Here is a 23,444-nt window from a genome sequence, read left to right as displayed (position 1 = left end):
CTACAAGGAAAGCTTTTTCATTCATAACTTTAAAAGCGCACATAATTTACTACATAGTGCTCATTAAAGGTCATGTTTTATTCCAGATATTGGAAACAAAGTTCAATCTTCTTTTGAAAATTACAGATTTCCATTAGGAAAAAGTATCATGACATACTGAACTTCAATAAATTTACCTGTAAACAACCACAGGAATCCTCTTCCAAGACCTGAAGGTTCCAACACTCTCAAGTTCCTTATCTGTGATCCACACTGGAACAAGGAGCTTCTGAGGGTAACTGGCACATAACCTGCAGGAAAAAAAAAGCCATACAAAAAACCTTAAAATTGTACATGGATTAACTCCGTTTACATATTCTTTATGTTCCACAAATATTCCATGGTATGTTATATTCTACAAATTGTGCTTCCAGTCTCTTTGCGGACATAGTTAATGAATGCGGTGAGATGACTTGTGTGTACATGTTACTCATGCTGAGAATGCAAAATGATGTTGCAACTTGGTGTTTGCATACCACACAGACTCAGAGATCTTATCACAATCCTATATAACAAATAAAATAGCTTTGAGATACTTTATACTCAACGTCAAAACATTCAGACATAATGTGAAAATCTAACAAATCAATTAAAAACATTGAAACTAACTTCAAGGAACAAGTTCTTCCCATCGTTGCAGCAGTCAATTCTCCAATTTGTTTGAAAGGGAAGGAGGGGGGGTTACAATACTTGGCCCAGATTCCCAGGAGATGAAAGTTCACACAACCTCCTTAGACTCCATGAATTGTACACTCAAGCAGCAGAGGGGCACAAACAACCAATGGCACTGGAACTGTAACTTCTGGAAGGGTGCCGATACAATTCATTGTGTCAGAGCAGAATACCACCCCATTATTTAGAATTGGAATCAGTTGCCATGAAGAGTTATGAAATTCGGTGTTTTTCAGCAATATCTCATAGGGTAAACATTCGTATTATAACCATCTTACAACACCACTAAAAAAGTTCAGGAAAAGTAAAGTAGTATCTTTGGTTCATTGATTATTGAGCAATCTAATGGCAGAAACTGTTCTTGTGCCGCTGAGTGCTCGTGTTTAGGCTCCTGTACCTTTTACCCTGATAGAAGTAGAGTGAAGAGGGCGTGGCCTGGGTGGTCAGGGTCTTTGAGGATAGAGGCTGCGTTTTTTAAGACACTGCCTCATGTAGATGTCCTTGATGGAGTGAAGTCTGGTGCCTGTGATGTTGCAGGCTGAATTAACAACCCTCGAGTTTATTCTTGGCCTGAGAGTTGGCGCCTCCGTACCATTATTCACAATTTAGCTGAATGTTAAAGATTTGAGCAGCAGGACAACCAGCCAGAACGCTCTCCAGAGTACAGCTGAAGTTTACGAGAGTCTCCTCAGACACACCTCACAAAGTATAGCAGTTGGAGAGCCTTCTTTGTGATTGCATCAGTGTGGAGGCTACGGGATAGATCCTCTAAGCTGGAGTGCATTCCAAATCATCCTTTTCTCTTTGCTGTCGAGCAATACGAACTTACTTGTAATTGCAGTTGACTTCACTGACTCTCCAGACATTCTGCAGATCAAAACGCATTCGCTCTACTTCCATTTCAAAACGGTGGCAGACATGATCTCCTAAAAGAAAAAAAACTAGGATCAATAGTTCATATTGAATGAAATACAGCATGACAATAAAAAGCAAGAATATTGCTTAAATTTTTAATAAGTAATTTAATTACGAGGCAGCACGGTAACAGGGCCTTCTGGCCCACACTGCCCAAATATACCCACGTGACCAAATAATCGACTAACCCGGTTCATCTTTGGAGCATGGAAGGAAACCGGAGCACCCAGAGGAAAACCACGTGGTCACAGGGAGAACGCACAAACTCCTGACAGGCAGTGCCGGATTTGAACCCGGGTCCCTGGTGCTCTTATAATGTGCTGTGTGAAAATTGTTCTTCAATTTCTGGTTCATTGGGCAGCAGGTCATCTAATCGACATGGAACCAGAGACGCAAAAAAAAATCTACACACGGCATAAAAAAAGTGAGCTGCCAAAATCAAAAACAAAGCAACTTCATCCAGGAACTTATCACAGCACCCTTGACATTGTGCACTCCGTGACTCACTTTCATCCATCACCATTAATTTTCCCACTCACCAGGATGACAAAGATGCACATGCTGATCCTCCTCATCAGCACAGACTCCCAGGCACCATGCATGATATGCAAAGGCAAACAAATCTTCCAATCTAGTTGGGTGGGCAATTACCCTGTTCAACCTCTTCAGCCATTCCTGACATTGCTTGAATGTAGAAAAATGACATCTGGGAGACAATACACACAGCAGTTTAGAGGACACCCAAAACCAAAGTGATTACGCATCAAAATCATTAAGCAGTCAGACCCAGAATATCTGCATTCAACATTTCATAGAAAGCAGAATTAAATGTTAAAGTCTTCTTCAGAAATACTCTTAAATAGACATCATTGAGTACTCAGTCAAAAAAAATGCAGATTAAAAGCATCAAAGGAGTGATGTCAGTCTTTAAGATGTAATGCTTCGTGTGATGATGTGGGCAGTAATGATAAAATACAACACTTTCTAATTTCTATTATTTCCCAATTTCAAAACTTACCATCTTCAAGGAAACATGAGTGACAATATTCCGAATTACTATCTTATTAATCTAATAAACAAAATTTTGTAGATAAAGCTTAAGGTAGCCTTAATTTGTTGATAAAACAGATAAACATTTTGCACTACTTCGCATTTTCATTACGATGAATAAACAAAGCATACTTATGATGATACAACGATATTCAACTTCAAACAGATACAAGAAATAGACAAGACTAATTAAGAGGAATTCAAAGAAAAGTATCTCAAGCTCACACCTGCCATGATTCTTTGGAAATTGCTGCTTTGTTGCAAGATAGTGAGCATAAAAGGAGATGGTTGTGCTTGGTGAAAAACAATTGCTCTCGGCCTAGGACACTGTTCCAGAAATTCCATTAGTAAACCAATAAACCTCCCTTCATAGCACAAGTCAAGCAGGGGGTTCTTGACAGGCGAGCATTGCAACAAAACCGTCCTGATATAGTTTGGCAGCTTGGGGTAGAAAAGACTACTTCCCTATTTAAAAAAAAATCTGATAGACATTTAAAAGCACTAGAAACAGATTTAGATTGAACTTAAATAATTATTTTAAAATATTGAACTGCTATTAATTAAGAAACATAAATAGGATGCCAAATAAAAAAATAAACAACTAAACTTGCCAATTTGCTAAACTTTCTAAGATCATTCAGGTAGATATTGAAGGACCCAGATTGCAATTGGATCTAGCTCCTTGGCTCTCTCAATAAATGGAACACCTTGGCATCAATTGTGAACTCAGGGAGTGGAGCAAAAGGTCAAATGCACACATGACACCTACAAGTGCATTCTGCATTTCCATGCTGCAGTAACAGCACATAGCATTATTTGGGGTTAAGCATAAACCACTACACACTCAATAAATTTCTCCAAAAACTAGTCGAGAACCTGTAAACAAAGACATTCAAGAAGAAAAACTAGACTTAGTAATTCTGAGGATTTTACTGCAGCACATAAAACACAATCACTAGACTTCCTGGAATATTGGAGAGGAGTATCTTCTCCCAACACCCTACCACCCCCCCCCCCACCCCAGCCAAAGGAATCTCAAGAATTCTGCTCCTTCCTCCACAAGATACATGTTCCCTCAGTTACTGCATTCTGCATCAAGTAGAAAAGTTTGTGCAACCCATCTCCCTCGCAAAATGTAGATATTTATTATCAGTGAGGTTTTCTTTCAAAGGTTTGAAAGTGAGGTTTGCCATCAAAGTCTTACATTAATGGATAGATGATTTTTATGGACAAGAAATGCGATCATCTTTCTTCCCAATGACACATACGATAATCCACTCCTCCAACACATCCATTCGCTAAATATTTTTTTTGCCACCTCACTCTTGCCTTCCATAATTACTGGATTTCATGCACAGATTTAATTTGATTGAAAGGGGATCAAGTCCATCTTTCAGAATAAGAGTTCAAGGTTATAATAGAACTTCAATTTATGCTACCTTGGCAGATACTGCCACACAGTATAAGACTTCACTGGTTTAGAATACGGCATTTTAAATATTCTGAAAAGTTAGAAAGAATATTGCATTTTTTTTTTAAAATCATCTAAAAATAGAGCCCGTGCTTCATATCTTTGAACAAAAGACAACATACCTGACCACTTTGGAATCTTTACAGACAATATGAAGCTGGAACATGTCCCGACTCTCAACTGCTTCAATTAACCGTACAGGCACCTGTAATAACAACATAAATATACATTAATCAATCTAGACAATTGTAATTAACTGTAAATTGGTCAAATTTTTAAAAGAAGCCCTAAAGGATAATTATGTACCAGAACCAATATTGTGGTATTTGAGTGGTGTGACTTCAACCAAACTGAACTCATCTAATTTAGCTTGCCAGTGCTCTTAAAGTAAGCCAAAACACTGTATATCAAAACTTGACTAACTACTGTAACTGGACAGTTACAGATAAACAGCATCAAACAGGCAACTTTTTCGACACAGAACTGATCTTGGTATAATTTCCTTGGGATTCAACTGGCATCATTCTTCAACAATAAGGATCCATCAATGTAATAAAACACCCATCATTCTGAAAACTTCAACTTACTACAATAATAGGGAAAGGAAAGGAGGCTACAGGATTGAGAAAATCTCAAGCATCAGTACAGTCAGTTTTGTTGCTATGGTCGGAAACTTTCATCTCCAGCTGATACGACTGTACATTTCAAAATCGCTGTGTCCACAGAAGCAACCAAACAACACTGAAAGTTTTTCCACAAGATCAGAAATTACATGCAAAGACACCCAACTTCTTTTACTTACGTTTTTGAATTTCAGATTTCGATCATTTGCAATTTTCTAAAAGAAATTTTCTTTTAGAAAATTGCAAATGATTTCAAAGAAATTGGGTTCTTTCTTCAAACAGTAGTTCTGAAGAATTTTTTGGGGATTGAAACCAAAGTTGGAAGTTGATGTCATTATGTTTTACAGTCGTAGCAACGTTAAAATTGGGCTACATGCAGGTAAAATCTGTTTCTTGAGAAAATCTTGACTGTCACACTGAACTCCTCCTAGTGGTCAACTTTCTTCATTATTCTAACTTAACTGCTCTGGGTTCAGACCCATCCTAATCGTTAACCATTTTCTGGGTTATAAAAGCATCACCTTGTGCTAACCTGCAAGCATAAATGCAGGTTTGTAGGTACTGGGGCGAGGGATGATATGACTCACCTATTTGAGGGCAAGAACAAAGATTTGCATCTGCCACTGGGTGTCAAACATATTTCATGACACAGATTATAAAATAAAAATGTGAAATACCACCTCTCTTCTTGAGACTGCACACCTACAGGTGTGCCAGATACACAGTCATATGCATAACCAACAATGAAGTACACACAGACAAAGTACTTACTGAGATGTCACCGTCCACACCCTGCAGAAAGGTCTAAAACAGAACAAAAGGAAAGAGAAGGGGAAAATGAAATCAAAATAACAGATGTGAGAAAGGTAGGAACCTTATACACTGAAAACACTTGCTGGTATCTAACACCAAGACGCAACAGAAAACGTACAACCTAATCAGAACTAGAGCAAGCCAAAGAGACTAACTCATTTCCACAAGGGTAGTCCGCTGTCTACCACCCTCAACCCAAATCCTCTAATCCAGAAACTACATGTCAAAGTAAACCGACAGAATCAGAATGAAAGACAGCATTCCCTTTTCTCAATCTTCCTGCAAAGTGCAATTAAAAATAACGAGCTATCATTACTTTTAATTATTAATATACATTGAAGAAGCTATACCTACAAAAGGAGTTTATAATGCTCTTTTCGACACATCACTTTTGCACAACATCTGTCTGTGCATTTTTTTTTAAATTATTAATGCGAGGGCACTTCTGGTCTCAGGACCCAAGGGTCTAATCACCCAACCAGAGATGACCATTTTCGAGCAACATTTGTATTATTTTTAAATTGTAAAATTTCTTAAAATTTTAGTATCAGCACAGTAGATCCCGACTCCAGCCATTTAATCCGAGCTACCCAATTACGTCCAAATTAACCATGTACGATTTGGATGGTGAGAATACCCTGGAGGAAAGCCACACAGTTAAACTCCTTAAAGACAGTGCCGGATTGGAACCTGGGTCGCTGGTGCTGTAATCATGTCATGCTAATCACTAATGGTGCCGCCCAGCAATCACCTCTGCCTTAACTGTCAGATATTGGAACCATATTACTTCCAGAAAAAATATGGAACAAATCCTAAAGCAAGGCTGCCATAAGTTATGGATCAGAATCTCAGTTGGGATATTGAGGTATGTATGTTCAGCCATGTTTTCAATCTGTGACATTATGACTTCTGCAGACTTTCAAAATCATACACAACAGGCTACAAATACTGGAATCTAGCACAAAAAAAAAAGCCCAACTGCTCGAGGAACTCCAATCAGGCAGCATCCATGAAGGAAAATGGACAATGTTTCAGGTTGAAACCTGTGATGGGACTGAGAAAGAAGTGGGACAAGTAGTAGTAAAGAAAGATGTCAGTGGACAACATGTGAACAGCATGTGAACATACACAGTGAATGCTATTTTCCTTTCTCTCCTGTAGTTGTCTTTAGGCATTGGGAATCGCACAGGTCATATCGCACAGGTCAATCACACAGCAATCAGGTCAAAAACATCTTAATTCTTTTTTAAAAAAGGGCATTTTCTCAATTTCACCAAACGTAGAAAATTGGGATTATATATTGTTTTCTACAATGTTAGAATGTCCACAATCCTTATTCCACACATTAAGTCCCATGCTCCTTTGAGCACATCTTCAATCTTCCTTTCCTCACTGAAATTCAATGGTAAAGTGGCATACAAATAAGTGCCCATCATTCCGATTTCCATGCCGTCTCTCCAAACTTTTGCATCAACTGGTGCTCTCTCTGCTTCTCTCAACGACACCTATGGACCACCCTCGCCTTGATGTAGAGATATTGGAGTCAACTCACCATCTCACTGCCACAGCACAAGACCTCTGTGCAGTGGACCCTTCCTAAACTATATCCGCCACTGGATCCACGCATTCAACTCATTTCTCTAAACCCACCTGGCATCAATCAAAGACCATAAATTCACCTCCCTTGAGACTCCAGCCTCTGAAACCATCTACGTGGATCCCCATCTCAGCCCTGGCCACCTACACAAATGAGCTCCAAACGCCATGACCCAAGCCCAGGCCTCAACTGCCCACCCAATGGAGCTGCCAACACCATAGCTGCCGATCTGAGCCCTGGCCTCCCAACGTCATGACCACTGTAAGCCCTGGCCCTGGTCACTGACCCCAATGGACCACCCAACCATACAGCCACCAACCGAAGGGAGCTCCCAACGCCACAGCTACTGACCTTGGCCGCCGATCACACAGAGCTCCCATCGCCATCACTGCCTACTCCTAACCAGGCCCCGGCAGCCAAGCCGACAGTACTCCCAATGCCATGGCTGCCCTCTCCAACCCCAGGCCCTGGCCATAGCCACAACAGTGGTCCCAACACCACAGCCACCCACTCTAACATGGGCCTCATTCCCTCCTCACAGGAGCATTTGATGCTTTGAATGCTGCCACAGGAAAAAGACTGCTACCTGCAGAAGATGCTAGAGCTCCCAGGCTGACTTGCACCACGTGGCTTATGACAGACTGCCAATGGTCCTGATCTCGCTACTGGATCCTACTTACTTATCCCCTATTCTACCCCCATCTCCACCTCCTCTTCTCCCCAACCCTCAGACCTCATTCCCCCCCCCTATCTCTGGCTATTCACCCCCCTCCCTTGCTCTCTGGCTATCTCCCCCACCTCCCTCGCCCTCTGGCTATCCCCCCCTCCCTCGCCCTCTGGCTATCCCCCCCCCCCTCCCTTGCTCTTTGGCTATCCCCCCTCCCTCTCTTTCTCTCTCTCTGGCTACCCCCCCTCGCTTTCTCTCTCTCTGGCTACTCCCCCATCTCTCTCTCTGGGTACACCCTCTTCTCTCTCTCTGGCTACCCCCCCCCCCCCTCCAGTGCTGAACTCCTTCCATCGCCTCCGCCTCCAGGTTTCCTTCCATGACCATGACACTCCACCCCCAATCCAAGATCCCAGTACAAACCTTCCTCCTCCTGGACACCTCATCTTAGCCAGCTGCCCACAGAGATCCTTTTTATTTCCAAATGCCACCGAGACATCAACCGTCTTAACCCCTCTCGCATTCCAATCTCACCTCCTCAGAATACTCTACCCTCCACAACAATCCCAACCTCACTATCAAACCTGCAGACAAAGGCGCTGGTGTTGTTTCTTTGCTGAGGCCAGTCGACAGCTGTCAGACACCTCCTCCTATTGGCCTCTCTCACAGGACCCAACCACTACGCATCAAGCACTGTCTGCAACATCATCTCTAACCTCCACCTCTGGTCACCCACCCCCCCCCCACCACCACCAACCTCATTCTCTCCCACCCCCACACTGCTCGTTCTACCCAAGATACAGAAACATAACCATCCAAGAAGACACATTGTTTCTACCTGCTCTTGCCCCAGTGAACTAATTTCATCTTTGACTATCTTTTCTCCCCGGTCCAATCTCTATCCACCTATATCCATGACATTTCACATGCCCCATCTCCTCAATGACTTCAGATTTCCAAAAAACGGACCGCCTCATCTTCATGATAGATGTCTAATCCCTTTATATCTTTACCTCCCATGGAGAAGATCTGAAAGCATTTTGATTCTTCTTCGACCAAAGACTCGACCATCACCCTCTTCTACCTGGCAGAACTTGTCCTCTCCCTCAATAACTCATCCTTTAACATCTCACTTCCTCCAAATTAAAGGAGTAGCTTTGGGTACCTGCATGGGTCCCAGCTACGCCTGCCTGTTTGTGGGCTTTGTGGAGCAATCCATGCTGCAAGCCTACACAGGCAAGTCCCCTCAACTCTTCCTCCGGTATATCAACGACTACATTGGGGCTGCCTCATTAACTCACAATAAGCTTGTCAACTTCATCCACTTCACGGCCAAGTTCCACCGCAATTATCAAACTCACTGGAACCATCTCTGATAACACTTTCCCCTTCCTGGATCACTATCTCCATCTCGAGAGACAAGCTTTCCATCGACATATACTACAAATCCTCCAACTCCCACAACTACCTTGATACACTTCCTCACACCCTGTCCCCTGCAAGGATTCCATCCCCTTCTCTCAATTTCTGCTTCCACCACATCTGTTCCCAACATGAGGTCTTCTAGTCCAGATCTTCCGAAATGTCTGCCTTCTTCCACAAACGTGGCTTCCCCTCCACCACTATCAACTCAGCCCTTACCCACATCACCATTTCACACTCATCTGTCTTGGACCCCTCTGCCCCCAGATGCAAAACAAACAATTTCCTCACCTACCACCCTAAGTAGCCTCCGCATCCAACATATTATCTGCTGGAATTTCTGGCACTTACTACAGGATCCCACCACCACACATTTTTCCTTCTCCCCTTTCAGCCATCCGTAGGGTCCGCACCCTCTGATTCCCTCATGCACTCATCTCTCCCCACCCATCGCACCCCCGGCACCTTCCCCTGTTCCCACAGGAGGTGCAACCCTTGCGCTCACACCTCCTCCCTCACCATGGTCTGGGGTCTAAAACAGGCCTTTCAAGTGAAGCAATACTTCACCTGCACATCCACAGGACTTATTTACCACACCCCCTGCTCCCTTTGAGGCATTCTCGACATCGTAGAGACCAGTCGCAGATTGGGAGATCGCTTCGTTGAGCACCTCCCCTCTGTCCACAACAAATGTTTCAACTGCTTCAATTCTGAGTCACACTCTCAGACTCACATGTCTGTCCATGGCCTTGTATACTATCCCACCCTGACCACCCACAGATTGGAAGAACAATACCTTATTTTCCATTTGGGCATTCTCCAGCCAGATGGTATAAACAGACTTCTCTGCTCTCCACCAAACATGCTTTTTCTTTTCCCTTCCCTTTCCTGTCTTCCCAGTTCTCCCATCCCTTCCCCCTGACCCACCCATTCCTCCTCTCCCTCATTGCTACTGACTCCTCCCTCCTTTCTCCACCCATCATCTCCTGCCTTTGCTCCCCCCACCCCCCCACCTTCTTGTTTGGACGCCTGCCAGCATTCTCTCATACCTTGAAGGCCTCAAGCTCGAAACATTGATTATGTATTTTTACCTTTGCTACTTAAAGGACACTGTTTGACCTGCTGAACTTCTCCCCAGCATTTTATGTTTTTACTTCAACCATGTTGCTTATATTTTTGTGATTTACTTCACGAATGCTACCATATGCAATTGTAACCATTTGCACTCCCTCTCCTCACTTTTCTTGATGTAGTTTTAACATGTTGATTACACCACCTTTCCTCTCCTCTCCTCAATTGGGACTAGATTGATCTCATTCTATTTTCCATGGGTTTTAAAATTTTAGAGAAGGCTCTCTATGAAAGTACATATATTTAAAAAAAAGACCCATAGAATTCTAGTCCAAATGGCAATAGATCCAAAATTCTTTCATGAGCAGAAAATAAAAAGCAATTGTTTACAGATTTTAATTGCAGTTTGCAGTGTTTTTCACTTGGCAAAACGACTGCTTTTATTAAAAAAAGATGTATATTGACAATACACTCTTAAATGCAATATCTACCAATAAGAAAAATCAAACTGCAGCTCGTGCTGGGTAGCAACTAAAGACTAATAGACTAATTTATCAAGGAATAAAGACTTATAAAGACTAATAGATCATAGATTTATAAAGGAATTGATATGGCAGACTGAGACATAAAAGCATGTCTTGAAAGTGCCATGTTATGAATATGAAGGGGAGAAGGGGGGAGGAGGGAAAGCCAAAGGAATATGTAATGAATAATAGGATGTCAAGAACTGTACAGGATTACAGGGACCACGTCGACACATCCCAAAGGACAGATTCAGGCACAGCAGGTGTTTGAGGAAGCACACAGAATAATCCTATTTTATGCCCCCATTAAAATGAAAAAAGCAGAAAGTATAAACACGTTGTAAGGCCATAATTCCTGATAATATTTTAAACAGTCACTAAAAATATGAAATAAGAAGAAAATATTCAGGCCAGGCAGCATGCACAGAGAGAAGAACAGAATTGATCTTTCAGGTCACTTTAGCATTCACCAAAATGTCTGCTTTTATTGTGGCCAGAATGCTGTTTGCAATTGAGTCAACACATGCATACAAGATATTTTCAGATGCTGGGGTCTAATGCAAAAAGAGCTGGGGAAAACTCAACAAGTTATGCAGGATCCTCAGAAAATAAAAGGCCACTGATGTTTTGGGCGTGAACCCCTTTTTCAGGAATTGCAAAAATCAGGCAAATATGGGGGGAGGGGGAGAGACAAGCTAACAGGTAATGGTGAAAGTTAGAGAGGAAGAAGCTGAGAAGTGATGGTGAGGGCTAAGAAAGATAGCTCTGATAGAAGGGAAGGAAGAGGATGGGAAGCTGCAGGAAGGATGACAGCAGGATGAAGTGAGAGACTAACTCACCCCCTCTGTTGATTTGAAATGCAAGCATGCATCATTTCCATCATAGACCTCCCCTTTGTACACCATAATTTTGCCAAACTCTTGCCAGTAAACTGAAACCCTCACCCTCCACACTTTCCTAACTCCAGACAGGATTCTCCAACTCTACTGGCAGGCTTCACACTTCCAAAATCATGTGTTCATCCAAAATATTATCCATATCCCAGCTCACACCAAACCCTACTCCAATATCCTGCCCCAGAACAACAATTTAAAAATTATCATTCTTGTTTTCAATTCCTTTTTTCTTTAGTTATGGAACCCTTCAAGAACACATACAACCCCAATTTAACTTTTTCAAACCTCACACAACCACCTGTCTAGCTTTTTAAATTCTTGAATTTCTTCTCTAAACCTGCCTTTGACTGAGCCTTAAATATTCTGTAATTCAAGTAAATCCTAAATGAAATTTATTTGACCCTCAGTTACACAACAGTGAGGTAATTACGATGCCTTAGATTAGATTGCTTAGTTACTATTCCCAATATCTGTGACCAGTCCAGATGCATCAATCTACAATTAGCTTTTAGAGTGAGGTAAAGAACTGATGAAAATTGGACTTATTTTTGGAACATGACATTTGGTCAACTAGATCAAAATGATATGGGCATCTCAAGCAGATTCATTTCAAAATACTATCACTTGCAGTTATGTATTAATTGAATATTATGAAGAGATAATCAATGCTTCGTTTAAATTTCATGATAGAATCTAACAATTTGGTTCCCATCATGTAAACCCAGAGTAATATTTGTCTATTAAGTTGCTTGGCAATTATACCAACTCCAAATATAGTTTTCCATCCAAGCAAAAGAGACAATTCAATGCTCCGATAGGTTTAAAAGGAAAAAAATGGTTACCATGGGCTGCCCATTAAAGGTGCCTATGTGCCAGCCCTCTGAAGGTAATAAATAGATGGAAGATTGCAGCACAATCAAGTAAAAATTTATGCAAAGAGTCAGACTCTGCTTCTTGGTGTGTGCAAGTATTAAATGAAAGAGCTTGGGAACACGAGGTCCATTTGTAAAAGAGACAAATATGCAAGAAATAATAGGGAATAAAGGAACAAAAAATTAAAGAAAGGATAAAAGGAAGAAAACAAACAAATTCAGAGAAACATTTTCACCATTAGAGGAACTAAAAAATCCCCTCCCTTTTCCACCCTTTAGCCCTTAATCCATGTAAATATTCTAAAACCTGACAGATTAAGTTATTACAAGGTTACAGGATGTTATTCACTCAATTACTGCTTACATTGATCAAAGAATCCTGGTATTTAATGTGCAACCTGTAGTTGGAAATAGCAATTATAGCATCATCTGCACGGCCCAGGTATTCCACACCTTCCCCTTGGAGTACTGGAAAAGGAACCTGGAAAGAAAATTAATGGACAACAATGTTTTAATGAGAATGAGTTTATTATCACATGCACAGTAACAATGCACATATGTATCAAAATTCTTATTTGCTGTAACTAAAAGGACTTTAAAAAAAAAGTTTACACAAAATTACCCCAGTCCAAATATATAATAAATATAAAGGGCATGTAAATAAATAATCGAAGTCACAGTAATTAGAAGAAAAAATATCAGTATTTCAATAATGAAGACAGATTTTATGGGCCCAGAGCAGATTGTGATTAGGGTAGTAAGGGAGGTTCAAGAGTGTAGTTGGTTTTCTCTAAATACTTTGATAAGAAATCAAAACACTGATAGATTGTTGTTGCATTGCTGTGTGGAATTTCCACAAAACTGCCTTGCATCAAATTTGCTTAAATATCACACCCAATGCTGGAATTGATATCCACCCAAATTGTGAATTTTTAATCCTGATGGTTTTGCCAAAGGACCAATGGGTATATTACTGAGCCATACAACTTGCTCCCAAGAAATTCTACCACTTTCAGTTGCAGCCGGCCAAACCTAGAGTGTTTGTGCATTTTTACATTTAAAAGCTTGTATATGCTAAATGTCATCAAAACTCACAAATAATATATTTTTTTAAATTTTCAGGTACCAATTCATACCCTATTCAAATAAATGGAAGTCAACAGAGGCTCATGGAAGGTCACGATTCAGTTACTCGAATGCAAGTCCATCCTTGGAATGAATTTTTTAAAAAAAAGAGGACTGGGGTCCCAAGTGACTTTAAAGGGAAGGCAGGAGACAGAACAAGAAGCTGAAATATCAGATACTGGATTATTAGCTGTACTCTATCTAGAAAATGCTGCAATATCCATGGGCATAGATCCAAAGCAGCAGATGAGTGGGAACATGCCTACTTACAAGTTCACCTTCTACAATTGTTAGTTAAAGTTGACCAATATCAACATTCCTCAATCTCTTGGGATAGTCAGAATGTTCTTGTGTGGGTCATGTCTTACAAATTTGAGTTTTCTTAAGGAGGTGACAAAGGGGGTTGTGATTGGGCATCAGACATTGGATGTTGTTTAGATGGACTTTGGCATTTGACAAGTTCTCTCATGGAAGGCTGATCGAGAAGATGAATGGGATCCATGGTGCATTAATAGGTTGGATTTAGAAATAGTTAGCCCCTGGAAGACAAAGAATAATGCTGAAATACCTTTTATTTGTGATTTAGAGAAATGATGATGAAAAATTAGGTGGGTGTCTTACTAAATTTATAGATAAGAGGAAGTATGGTAGAGTTGTGGTCAGTGTAATAAACTATCCATGAATACATCTGGATAGATAGGAGCAGAGAAATGACATATTAATCTGAGTTTAATCTGGACAGTGTGAGGCATTGCACTTTGGGATGACAAAATGCAAAGAGGAAATATATAATTAGTGGTATGTCTATGCTGTTGCACAGATGAATCGGAGTCAAAATCCTTAGTTCCTAAAATTGACCACTCAATTAGTTAGGGTGGTAAAGGCGGCATATGGCAGGTATGCTTGCCTCAAGTACAAGAGATTAAGGAAGTCATATTGCAGTTATCCCAAATGTTGTTTAGGCTCCATTTGGAGTAATTTGTTCAATTGTGGTCACCCATCATATATTTACACAGAGATCCCATTTAATTGGTGTGTGAACAACCAGTTTTTGAAGACAGGTCAGGTTGCTCACATTAAACCAAGAAAAGCCAGGTCAGTGCAACCTCTTACATAGACATCCAGCATCTCAGTGCAAAAGGAGGCAGGACCTGCAGTATTATAGTGTGGACGTTCCAGGAACCCAGGTAAGCCTTTTTACATAGGAGCTGAGAGAAATGCATTGGTTCTACAACTACTTACCTTGGAAGGCAAGTACCAGGGTAAAAATGACACCCCCCCCCCCCCCCCACAATCCCAGTTTTGTCACGTTCACACAGGTAAGTGAAGCAGTTAAAAGGCAATTAAATAATGTCTTTCAAGGGCAGTGCAAAAGGGCCTATAATGTAAAAAGATGAGAAGACCCTGGAAAGGATGCAGCAGACATTTACCAGGATATTGATGGGTTTGAGGGTATGAGTAACAAGGAGAGGTTGGACAAACTTCTCTAGAGTATCAGAGGGTGAGGAGAGATCTCGAAAGTTTATAAAATTATGAGAGGTTTAGATGGGGTGAATAGTCAGAATATTTTTCCCATGGTAAAAATGTCACAAGAATTTTCAAGCAAAGGGAGTGGAGGACAGAAAAAGATTAATGGAATTGTTCAGGCTAAAAAAGCTGCATGTTGGAAGTTGGCTCCCAAGGGTAATGGTGAAAGCAGATACCCTAATAGCATTTAAACTTCTATAAAGATATAAATTTGCAGGGAACAGAAGGATATGTAAGAAGCAGGAAAGATTAAACAGCATTATGTTTGGCTGAAAAGGTCTGTTCCTGGTCTGTACTGTTCCAAGTTCTAAATTCAAAATCAATGGAACAAAATGCTGGAAATCCTAATGTAGTCCTTCAAAGTACCATCACCAAAGCATACAAATGGGATTGATGTTCCCTTGAATGCCTTCATCCTTTAGAAGAAAGGGAAGAAGCTGTGAGGACAGTGAATGGATTGTTGGCTGCAATCCATCAAAATTCCAAGGATTCTGGAAGGGCCATCAAATGGCTTTTGGAAAACCAAATAGACTGGTTCCTCTCCATACACCCACAAAGATTTCTGTAAAATCTATTGAACACTATTTCATTTCATAAAACCATGTTGTCAGCTCCATTGTTTTTCATTTTAATGCCTTAATATTGGATTCCAGCATCATCTCAACAAAGGACATTTGGCTAATTAACCTAATGTTTCCAGATTTCTGTCTTCCTCCTTAAACATATGCAGTTTTCCCTAATGAAATCGTTCAAAGAATTGCTACTTTCCATAGAACAGGCCATTTCCACTTCTACAACAGTAGCATTATAAAACTCAAAATGCATCTCCCCCTTTCCCCCTCCCACTCTTTTATTGACACTCACCAGCATTTTCTCATACTTTGATGAAGGGCTCAAGCCTGTCAGTTCTGTATCTTTGCCGTTGCTACATAAGGGACACTATGACCTGCTGAGTCTCTTCAGCATTGTGTGTTTTTACTAAACCACAGTGTCCACAGAATTCTGTGTTTTACCTCAATGATATATCTCTACTTTTTTAAAAATCAAACAGCACATCAAGGAAATAGGAACTATTTTTGCCATTCCAAATCCTCTTGCCAAACAGTGAATAACAGGAAAATAGCAAAAAATAAGGGCAGATAACATCATACAGCTAAAATACTCTTGCCTACTTTGACAGCCCTACATGAGCCAGTAGGTATTAACACAGTGAATTTAAAGTAACTACAATTATTGAACATTTATTGGAGGTTTCTAAAACCACAAATTTGATGGTTGAAGTGCAGAACAATGCCAGGAAGTAGTTCTCCAATCCAAGTGCATCCATTATCTCATCGACTGACAGAGCTGATATAGGTTACATTGCATACAAAAGTCTGGACAAAAAAAAATATTATTTCTCAAAACTAGCTCAGATATTGCAGAAAGTATTGTTGTGTTATTTAGGATCAAAAAACCTCCTGTATCAACCTCAAAAAAAAGTTCTAACCCCATATTATAGGAAGGAGTCCTGGTAAAAGTAAACAATCCTTAATCTGGAACCCTTGGGGTACAGTGTGTCCTGAATTTTGGATTTTTCCGGATTTCAGAAAGCCAGATTTAAACCCACCTGAATTGTGCTGCCGTATCCACCACCACCTCTTGCAGTTGTGCTGCTGTCTACCCCCCCCCCCTCCACCCCTCGCCCACCTGCCTCGCACTGGACGGTCTCACCCGCCTCGCACTGTCGTCTCTCTCCCCACTTGCCGTATTTTGGAGCTTTCCGGAGATAAAGGATTGTGTACCTGTATTTTAAAAGATGTAATGAAGCTAACCAGGCATTACAAGCTTAATTACAAAGAAACAACAAAACATTAGAAAGAAATATAGGTTGGAAAGGTAAACCTATATATTTCCATAGTGTAACAAGCAATAGAGACACCAGGGTTAAAGGAATGGGCGAGTTTGGGTTAAAGGAATGGGCGAGTTTGGGTTAAAGGAATGGGCGAGTTTGGGTTAAAGGAATGGGCGAGTTTGGGTTAAAGGAATGGGCGAGTTTGGGTTAAAGGAATGGGCGAGTTTGGGTTAAAGGAATGGGCGAGTTTGGGTTAAAGGAATGGGCGAGTTTGGGTTAAAGGAATGGGCGAGTTTGGGTTAAAGGAACGGGCGAGTTTGGGTTAAAGGAACGGGCGAGTTTGGGTTAAAGGAATGGGCGAGTTTGGGTTAAAGGAATGGGCGAGTTTGGGTTAAAGGAATGGGCGAGTTTGGGTTAAACATATACTGGATTGATCAGATATAACTGGCATGACTCGTATGCAAAATAAGGATCTAAAGCTGGCTTGTCTAACACAAGCAGCAGCTGTGACTTTCACCTCACAGTCAACTTAACTTTCCTTATTCTCCCCTTTAAAATACCCCATTTAGCACTCACTGAAAAGGGCATAGCAGTAACACCCCTTTAGCCAACCCCAAAGTCATCCAAAACATATAACCCGATATTATGATTAAAGATCTATGCTTGTAATCAGAAACGAGATCCAGGAATGTAACAACTGTAAATAAGTATCCCTTCTCACCTCTCACCTCCCCACCCCTCCCCCCACCGTCAGCTTTTGGAACAAATCCTAGCAAGAACTCCAAACCCATGACTAAAAGTTATGGGGAGATTGCGAAGGAATATGCCAATCTTGTGATAACCAAAGCTTTAATAGTTTGATGGGAAAATCGTGATTGTTGTGGGGATTCTCATCATCGCACTATATTCAATTTATTTTGCCAGTAACAAGTTTCCTACTTACATTCAATGGATTAGAAGTCCCTTTCTTGAAATTTATATTCAGGTTCACTACACAATTTTTTTTCTAACTATACAATTTTAAAGCAAGCAGTACTGGAAATAGAGAAGACATTACTGATGTTAATATAAAGCAGGCAGAGGTGTAAAATAATGTCCAGTGCACAGAAGGTGTAGAATTTTACCCACGTTATGTTCTTCAAGAGTATTCTAATGGCTATAAAGTACTTGGAAACACACTGAGGTAGCAACAGGTATCGTATAAATGCACGTTTTTTTCATTATGAAACTCAAATAACAATCAAGCAATTTAGTAGTGATTTATGGTGACAGACTGGAAGGCAAAATAATCCACATTACTTCCAATGTAGCCTCCTCCCCTGCCCTGGAGGAGTAATAATGCCTGTTCGGCGAGGGATTTGCAATGTGCCTGCATTCAGTCCACAGAAGAGATCCCAAGCTTCCATTGTCTGCCACTAATTCTCCACCCTCTCTGATCTGCCTATTTTTACGCATCTAACACATTATGTGCATTTTCTACAAACCAGATTACCCACTGCATGGTATAGGCGTGTGCACAGTATACAAGATTTATGATTAATAAAACGTGACCAGCCACTAGTTCTAAATTCAATTGTTTATAAATTGCTTTAGTTTAAAATAACCATAACATCTTAAACAACAAGTTAAAAAGCTGGACAACATGTTAAAGTTAAAAAAAAGGAGGAAAAACCCAACACCCAACCCCAACCAACCAATTTTCCCTTGCAACCGCTGCAATCGTGTCTGCCTGTCCCGCATCGGACTGGTCAGCCACAAACGAGCCTGCAGCTGACGTGGACTTTTTACCCCCTCCATAAATCTTCGTCCGCGAAGCCAAGCCAAAGAAGAGAAAAAATGTTAAAGTCAACATACACCAATTAACCTACATTCTTGGAGGGTTGGAAGAAACCAGAGCACCTGGAGGAAAGCCACATGGAGAATGTACAGAGTCCTGACACAGCAACAATTATTGGACAGTAACGGCTACCACAACACATCTGTAGGTGCTAGCCTTCTCCATCATCCGCAACTCCTTCAAAGTTGGATTGTTCACTCTCTTCATCAAACTATATTAGGACAGATTGCCACCGTTCTTCCTTTACTGTTGTAGATACTGGCACGTCATTGCTGTCACTACTTTCGTCATCAGTGGTGGAACCACCATCATCATTATATACTATGCCAGCTTTTCTGAATCCACTGTGGATAGTTTCTGGTGTAATCTTATCCCACATTCCGGGAACCCATTCACAAACTTCAGTGTCGGTTGCTCTTTTCAGCCGTCCAACTCGAGTGCTGTTCTGCATCCATTCTGATCTGATGAACGTCTTGAATGGATGATTAACTGAAATACCGAGTGGCTGCAGTTTACATGTCAACCCACCAGGAATTACTGCAATGTGGGCGCCAACAGAATTTATAGTCTTTTGTGCTGAATGCTCTTTCTGAGCTGCCATGGAATCAAATAGGAGTAACTATTTCTTTAAAATCATTAAAACTCTCGTCTGATCTAGGCCTGAAACACCATTCCACCCAGTTTCACAACATTAGAGCCCATCCAATCTTTCTTGTTACAGTGCTCACAGTTTTGGGCATATTTTTCTTGCAGTAATGTCACTCTTTACATATTTTGGCTTCAATTTACTGCCACTTACAGTGCAGCCCAAGGACTACAGTAAAGTACGTCCTTTCAAGCCCAGTTATGTTCCAGAAGCAGCCACAGTTCATGGAGCAGGGATGTCAAAGACCATTGGGACTTCATCCATATTAATGATGTCCGTGAGTGTGTGTGATTTTAAGTTTGCATATTTCATTGGCAAGTTGCAAAAATTAATGTTTTTTTTGGTTCCCAATCTTGTGGAAGTCACTGACCTACAGTTGTTCTAGTTCTTATCGACACAATCCATTTCACTCCATAAACTTGGATATCCAGGGAAGCCCCTCCTTGAAATCCAGGATGCCTCTTTCACGTGCCAATTGTCTTACCTTCATCTGAATGGTGACTCTAAATGCAGCCCGATTTGTTCTCTATGACTTAAGAACTCACTCTTTCGGATCAGACTAAATGGGACCATTTAGCTTTTGGCTATGACACGTGCATTTTCATGGATTCATCTTTCTCTTTCCTCCATTCATGAATGGATGATTCTCCAACCTCGAATTCTTGTTTCTTCTGCTCTGGTAACAACTTTCAGTTTGAAATTAGTGGTGTAAGATTTGTGTTTGACTCCTCACATTGTGAAAACAACTGGCACTCCATCTCAAAGGTAGCACACTGATTAGACTAGATCAAAAGCAGGTGATAGCTATATAGGGTGATAAAGTTATCTGCGATTGAAAGAACGCACACAATTTATAGCTAGCGTGGGAATTGGGTACATACAAAATGCTAAAATTCAAAATTTTGCCTGAGTGCTATGGTAATTCCAAGAAACAGGATATTCTGGCTAAGGTACTGCACCTTATCAATGTTAATTGCCCAGACCAATCCCCGAGGGAGGAGAATAACAAGATAGGGATTTTAAAATCATGACAGAATTAAAATTTGCTTGACTCTGAAGCCTGTCTTCGATCTATTTAATTGATTCCTCTCCAAAGCTTGTTAGTATTTCTGGAGGATATCATCTATATAATGGCCAATTAACATCTCTGGGGGAAGTTTGAATGGGTATAAATAGTGGGAGATTACTCTTGCAGACCATGTGTTATCTCTCATGTCCCCATTAAATGCAAATTGCTTTTGTCAGTTGGAATTTAGAATACTACACCTGCGTGATAGCGTGCTATATTTAAAAAAAACACAATTTATGATTTTCTGCACATTAAATACATGTGCACAATATAGGAATGAAAATACGGTACAAGGTCCCTTAAAAAATTGAAAAATTCTGGATACAATGTCAAAATTTCCAACTTTTGATATTACCCTTTCTCTGAATGCATCAAAACTGCTCATTTCTACAAGTCATCAATTGGGGACATTGGCTCACTTTTTTCCTTTCCATTAACACTGCCTATGAACTGTTGGTCATATTGTACTGCCCACCCCTTACACTTAATTCCTGGGTACTTTATTCATTACCAGCCTTCACTTTTTGTAATTAATTTTAAGAAATGTCTTGCAGAAAATGGAAGCTTAAACACAAGGTAACATTTTCACAATTTCAAGCAGCCAGCAACTTGCAATTTACAAGTTACAGGGAGTGTAGTGGGGGACAGAGAAGCCAGCAACAAAACAGCATGATGAAATGTGAAGTGATATCCAGACATCTGGGTAGTATCCAAATACCACAGTGCTACTACCTCCAAGTTCTCATCCTACTGATAGCCAAAAAGAGGCGAACTTAAGGATATCGACACAATTGTGCCTGAGTCAGAGCAGTACAACCTCAATTGTGATACATCCATGACACGAACTTCCTTAACACTATTCCACCCAAACCGTTTTTACGGACTAATAAGTCATCAAAAAATACAAACCAAAATGGTTTGTGAGTAAGTGGTACACTTGTACAATCTTAAACTTAGGAACGAAGAACACCAGCGAAGAATACATTCTATCCACACTTCTCTCCTCAAGGTGCAACAGCATCTAAATTTCCTGAGAAAACTGAAGTGGGCAGGGCTTCTGCCCACCATGTCACAGGAGCTTGAGCTGCATCACTGTGTGGTACAGTCCATAAGAGTAGCAGAGAGGATTACTGGAGTCTCCCTCCCATCGACATGACCTACCGGGATCGTTATCTGAAGAGGGCAGAGAGACTTCTGAACGACAAAGGAAATGCTCACACTAACTATCCAAGACTCATATTTTATGGAGCAAAATTTATTTACCTCTTTGAATATTTGTCCTGCATATGTATCATTTGTCTGTATGAGTGTTAGGAAGACCCTGTTTTGTCAGGTTGCACTTGTGCAATTAACTTTGCTCAACTTGTAATGAGCAAGATACCCTAGAAAACCTCAGAGATACTACATCGTAACTATCTACAAGAATGAACACATCTGTACTGATAGAGAGATGGACAATTTTGTTTGATGCAGGAAAAATCATTCCCTGGGTCTTCAAGGGCCTTCTCACAATGGCTGATAAGTTATTCCTTAAAATGCAGTTTGGATTCCATCCATCTCCAGACACAGCAACTCAAGTGCAGAGAAATGTAGGGAGCATTGACGGATCTAGGATATGGCAGGTGGGGCAGAAAACAGGGACGCCAGTTGCAGAGGGGGGCCCCACTGTCCTCGCCTTACCCACCCAATATCCAAATTGCTAGCCCAATAATTAATCTCCATCCCAGGGGTGCAGTGTTGTGCTGCGGGGCTCACATAAGGGCCCCAGAGCGCTACTCCTGGCCCACATCTCACTGGGCCGTTCCAGTATGCAAGTGGGACCTGGCAACGGCTCAATGGGAAAAAATGGCCATCTTCCCTACCCATAATCCCCCATGCAGCTGGAACTGTTCTACTAGCGCCTACGAGTAGCCCCTGGAAAATCTGGACTATTTCCAGATCTCAGGAGCTTCTCCACAGTGAAAGAAGACTAATGAAAAGCACCTTTCACTTTTGCAGCTCAACCTTGGGTTGATTGAGGAAAAGAGTGTTTGAAGATGACATTAGACTTCACACAAAACTCATGGGCCACCAAGAGCAGGCACCTAATAGATAGCAGTGGAAAGATAGCATCAATATCTCCACAAAATACTCCAGGTTCAAAGATTAAGCAATGTTGCTCTTCTCCTGGGCTGATATCTCCACCATTGAAGCCCTAATTACATACAATCAACTGCATTTGCTCAAGCTACTTGTATTTGCATATTCAACTTTCTTTTGGACACACTGATTTATCTCAAGTGTATCTCAAGTCAAAGTGTGTGGGGTTCAAGCCTCTGAAAACATTACAACATGCTTATCAGTTCTTGAAATTCCATATCCTGTGACTATTCAAAATGAAAAGGGAACATATGGAGTGACATTGAGAATACGGACTGTGGTGGGAGATCCAGAGTCCTGTTAAATTATTGGAAGGAGCACACTACCTTACAATCTACCTACCCATCTGACCCATTAAGGACCTTTTACCCCATCTGTAGGACCTTACACTGGCCTTGACAATCGTCAGAATTCACAAAACTGCAATGCAAGTTACCCTAGATCCCAACTGGCTGCTGAAGCAGTGAATGCCTTAGGCCACTTGGAATTGGCTTCATTCTTCCACAAGGAAACCCCAGCCGTACCACACAGCAAGAACAGAAAGTCTAATGTTGTACTGCATGTGAGCAACTGTGTCACAGAAATTACAACAAAGAAGGAACCCATTCAGCTTTTATTGTCTATGATAGAATTATAAA

General features: G+C 40.9%; 1 protein-coding gene across 11 annotated transcripts in view; it reads right to left on the bottom strand.

The window, feature by feature from the left end:
- The window catches only part of mtmr4 (myotubularin related protein 4), a 114,925-nt gene that overhangs the window by 32,944 nt on the left and 58,537 nt on the right, over positions 1-23,444 (bottom strand). For 10 of the 11 annotated variants that reach the window (XM_069911013.1, XM_069911015.1, XM_069911011.1 and 7 more), the window contains 6 exons: positions 12,994-13,110; positions 5,542-5,574; positions 4,270-4,352; positions 2,166-2,332; positions 1,541-1,637; positions 177-290 (listed from right to left, as the gene is read on the bottom strand). In XM_069911013.1, coding sequence (XP_069767114.1) covers positions 177-290; positions 1,541-1,637; positions 2,166-2,332; positions 4,270-4,352; positions 5,542-5,574; positions 12,994-13,110 — 611 coding nt within the window. The remainder of the gene's footprint in view (positions 1-176; positions 291-1,540; positions 1,638-2,165; positions 2,333-4,269; positions 4,353-5,541; positions 5,575-12,993; positions 13,111-23,444) is intronic. The other variant, XM_069911016.1, reaches the window with a different exon arrangement.

Source organism: Narcine bancroftii, chromosome 14 (genome assembly GCF_036971445.1).
Source record: "Narcine bancroftii isolate sNarBan1 chromosome 14, sNarBan1.hap1, whole genome shotgun sequence".
Classification (NCBI taxonomy): Eukaryota; Metazoa; Chordata; class Chondrichthyes; order Torpediniformes; family Narcinidae; genus Narcine; species Narcine bancroftii.
The sequence above is the reverse complement of the archived record's forward strand: the minus strand, read 5'-3'. Positions and strand labels throughout refer to the sequence as shown.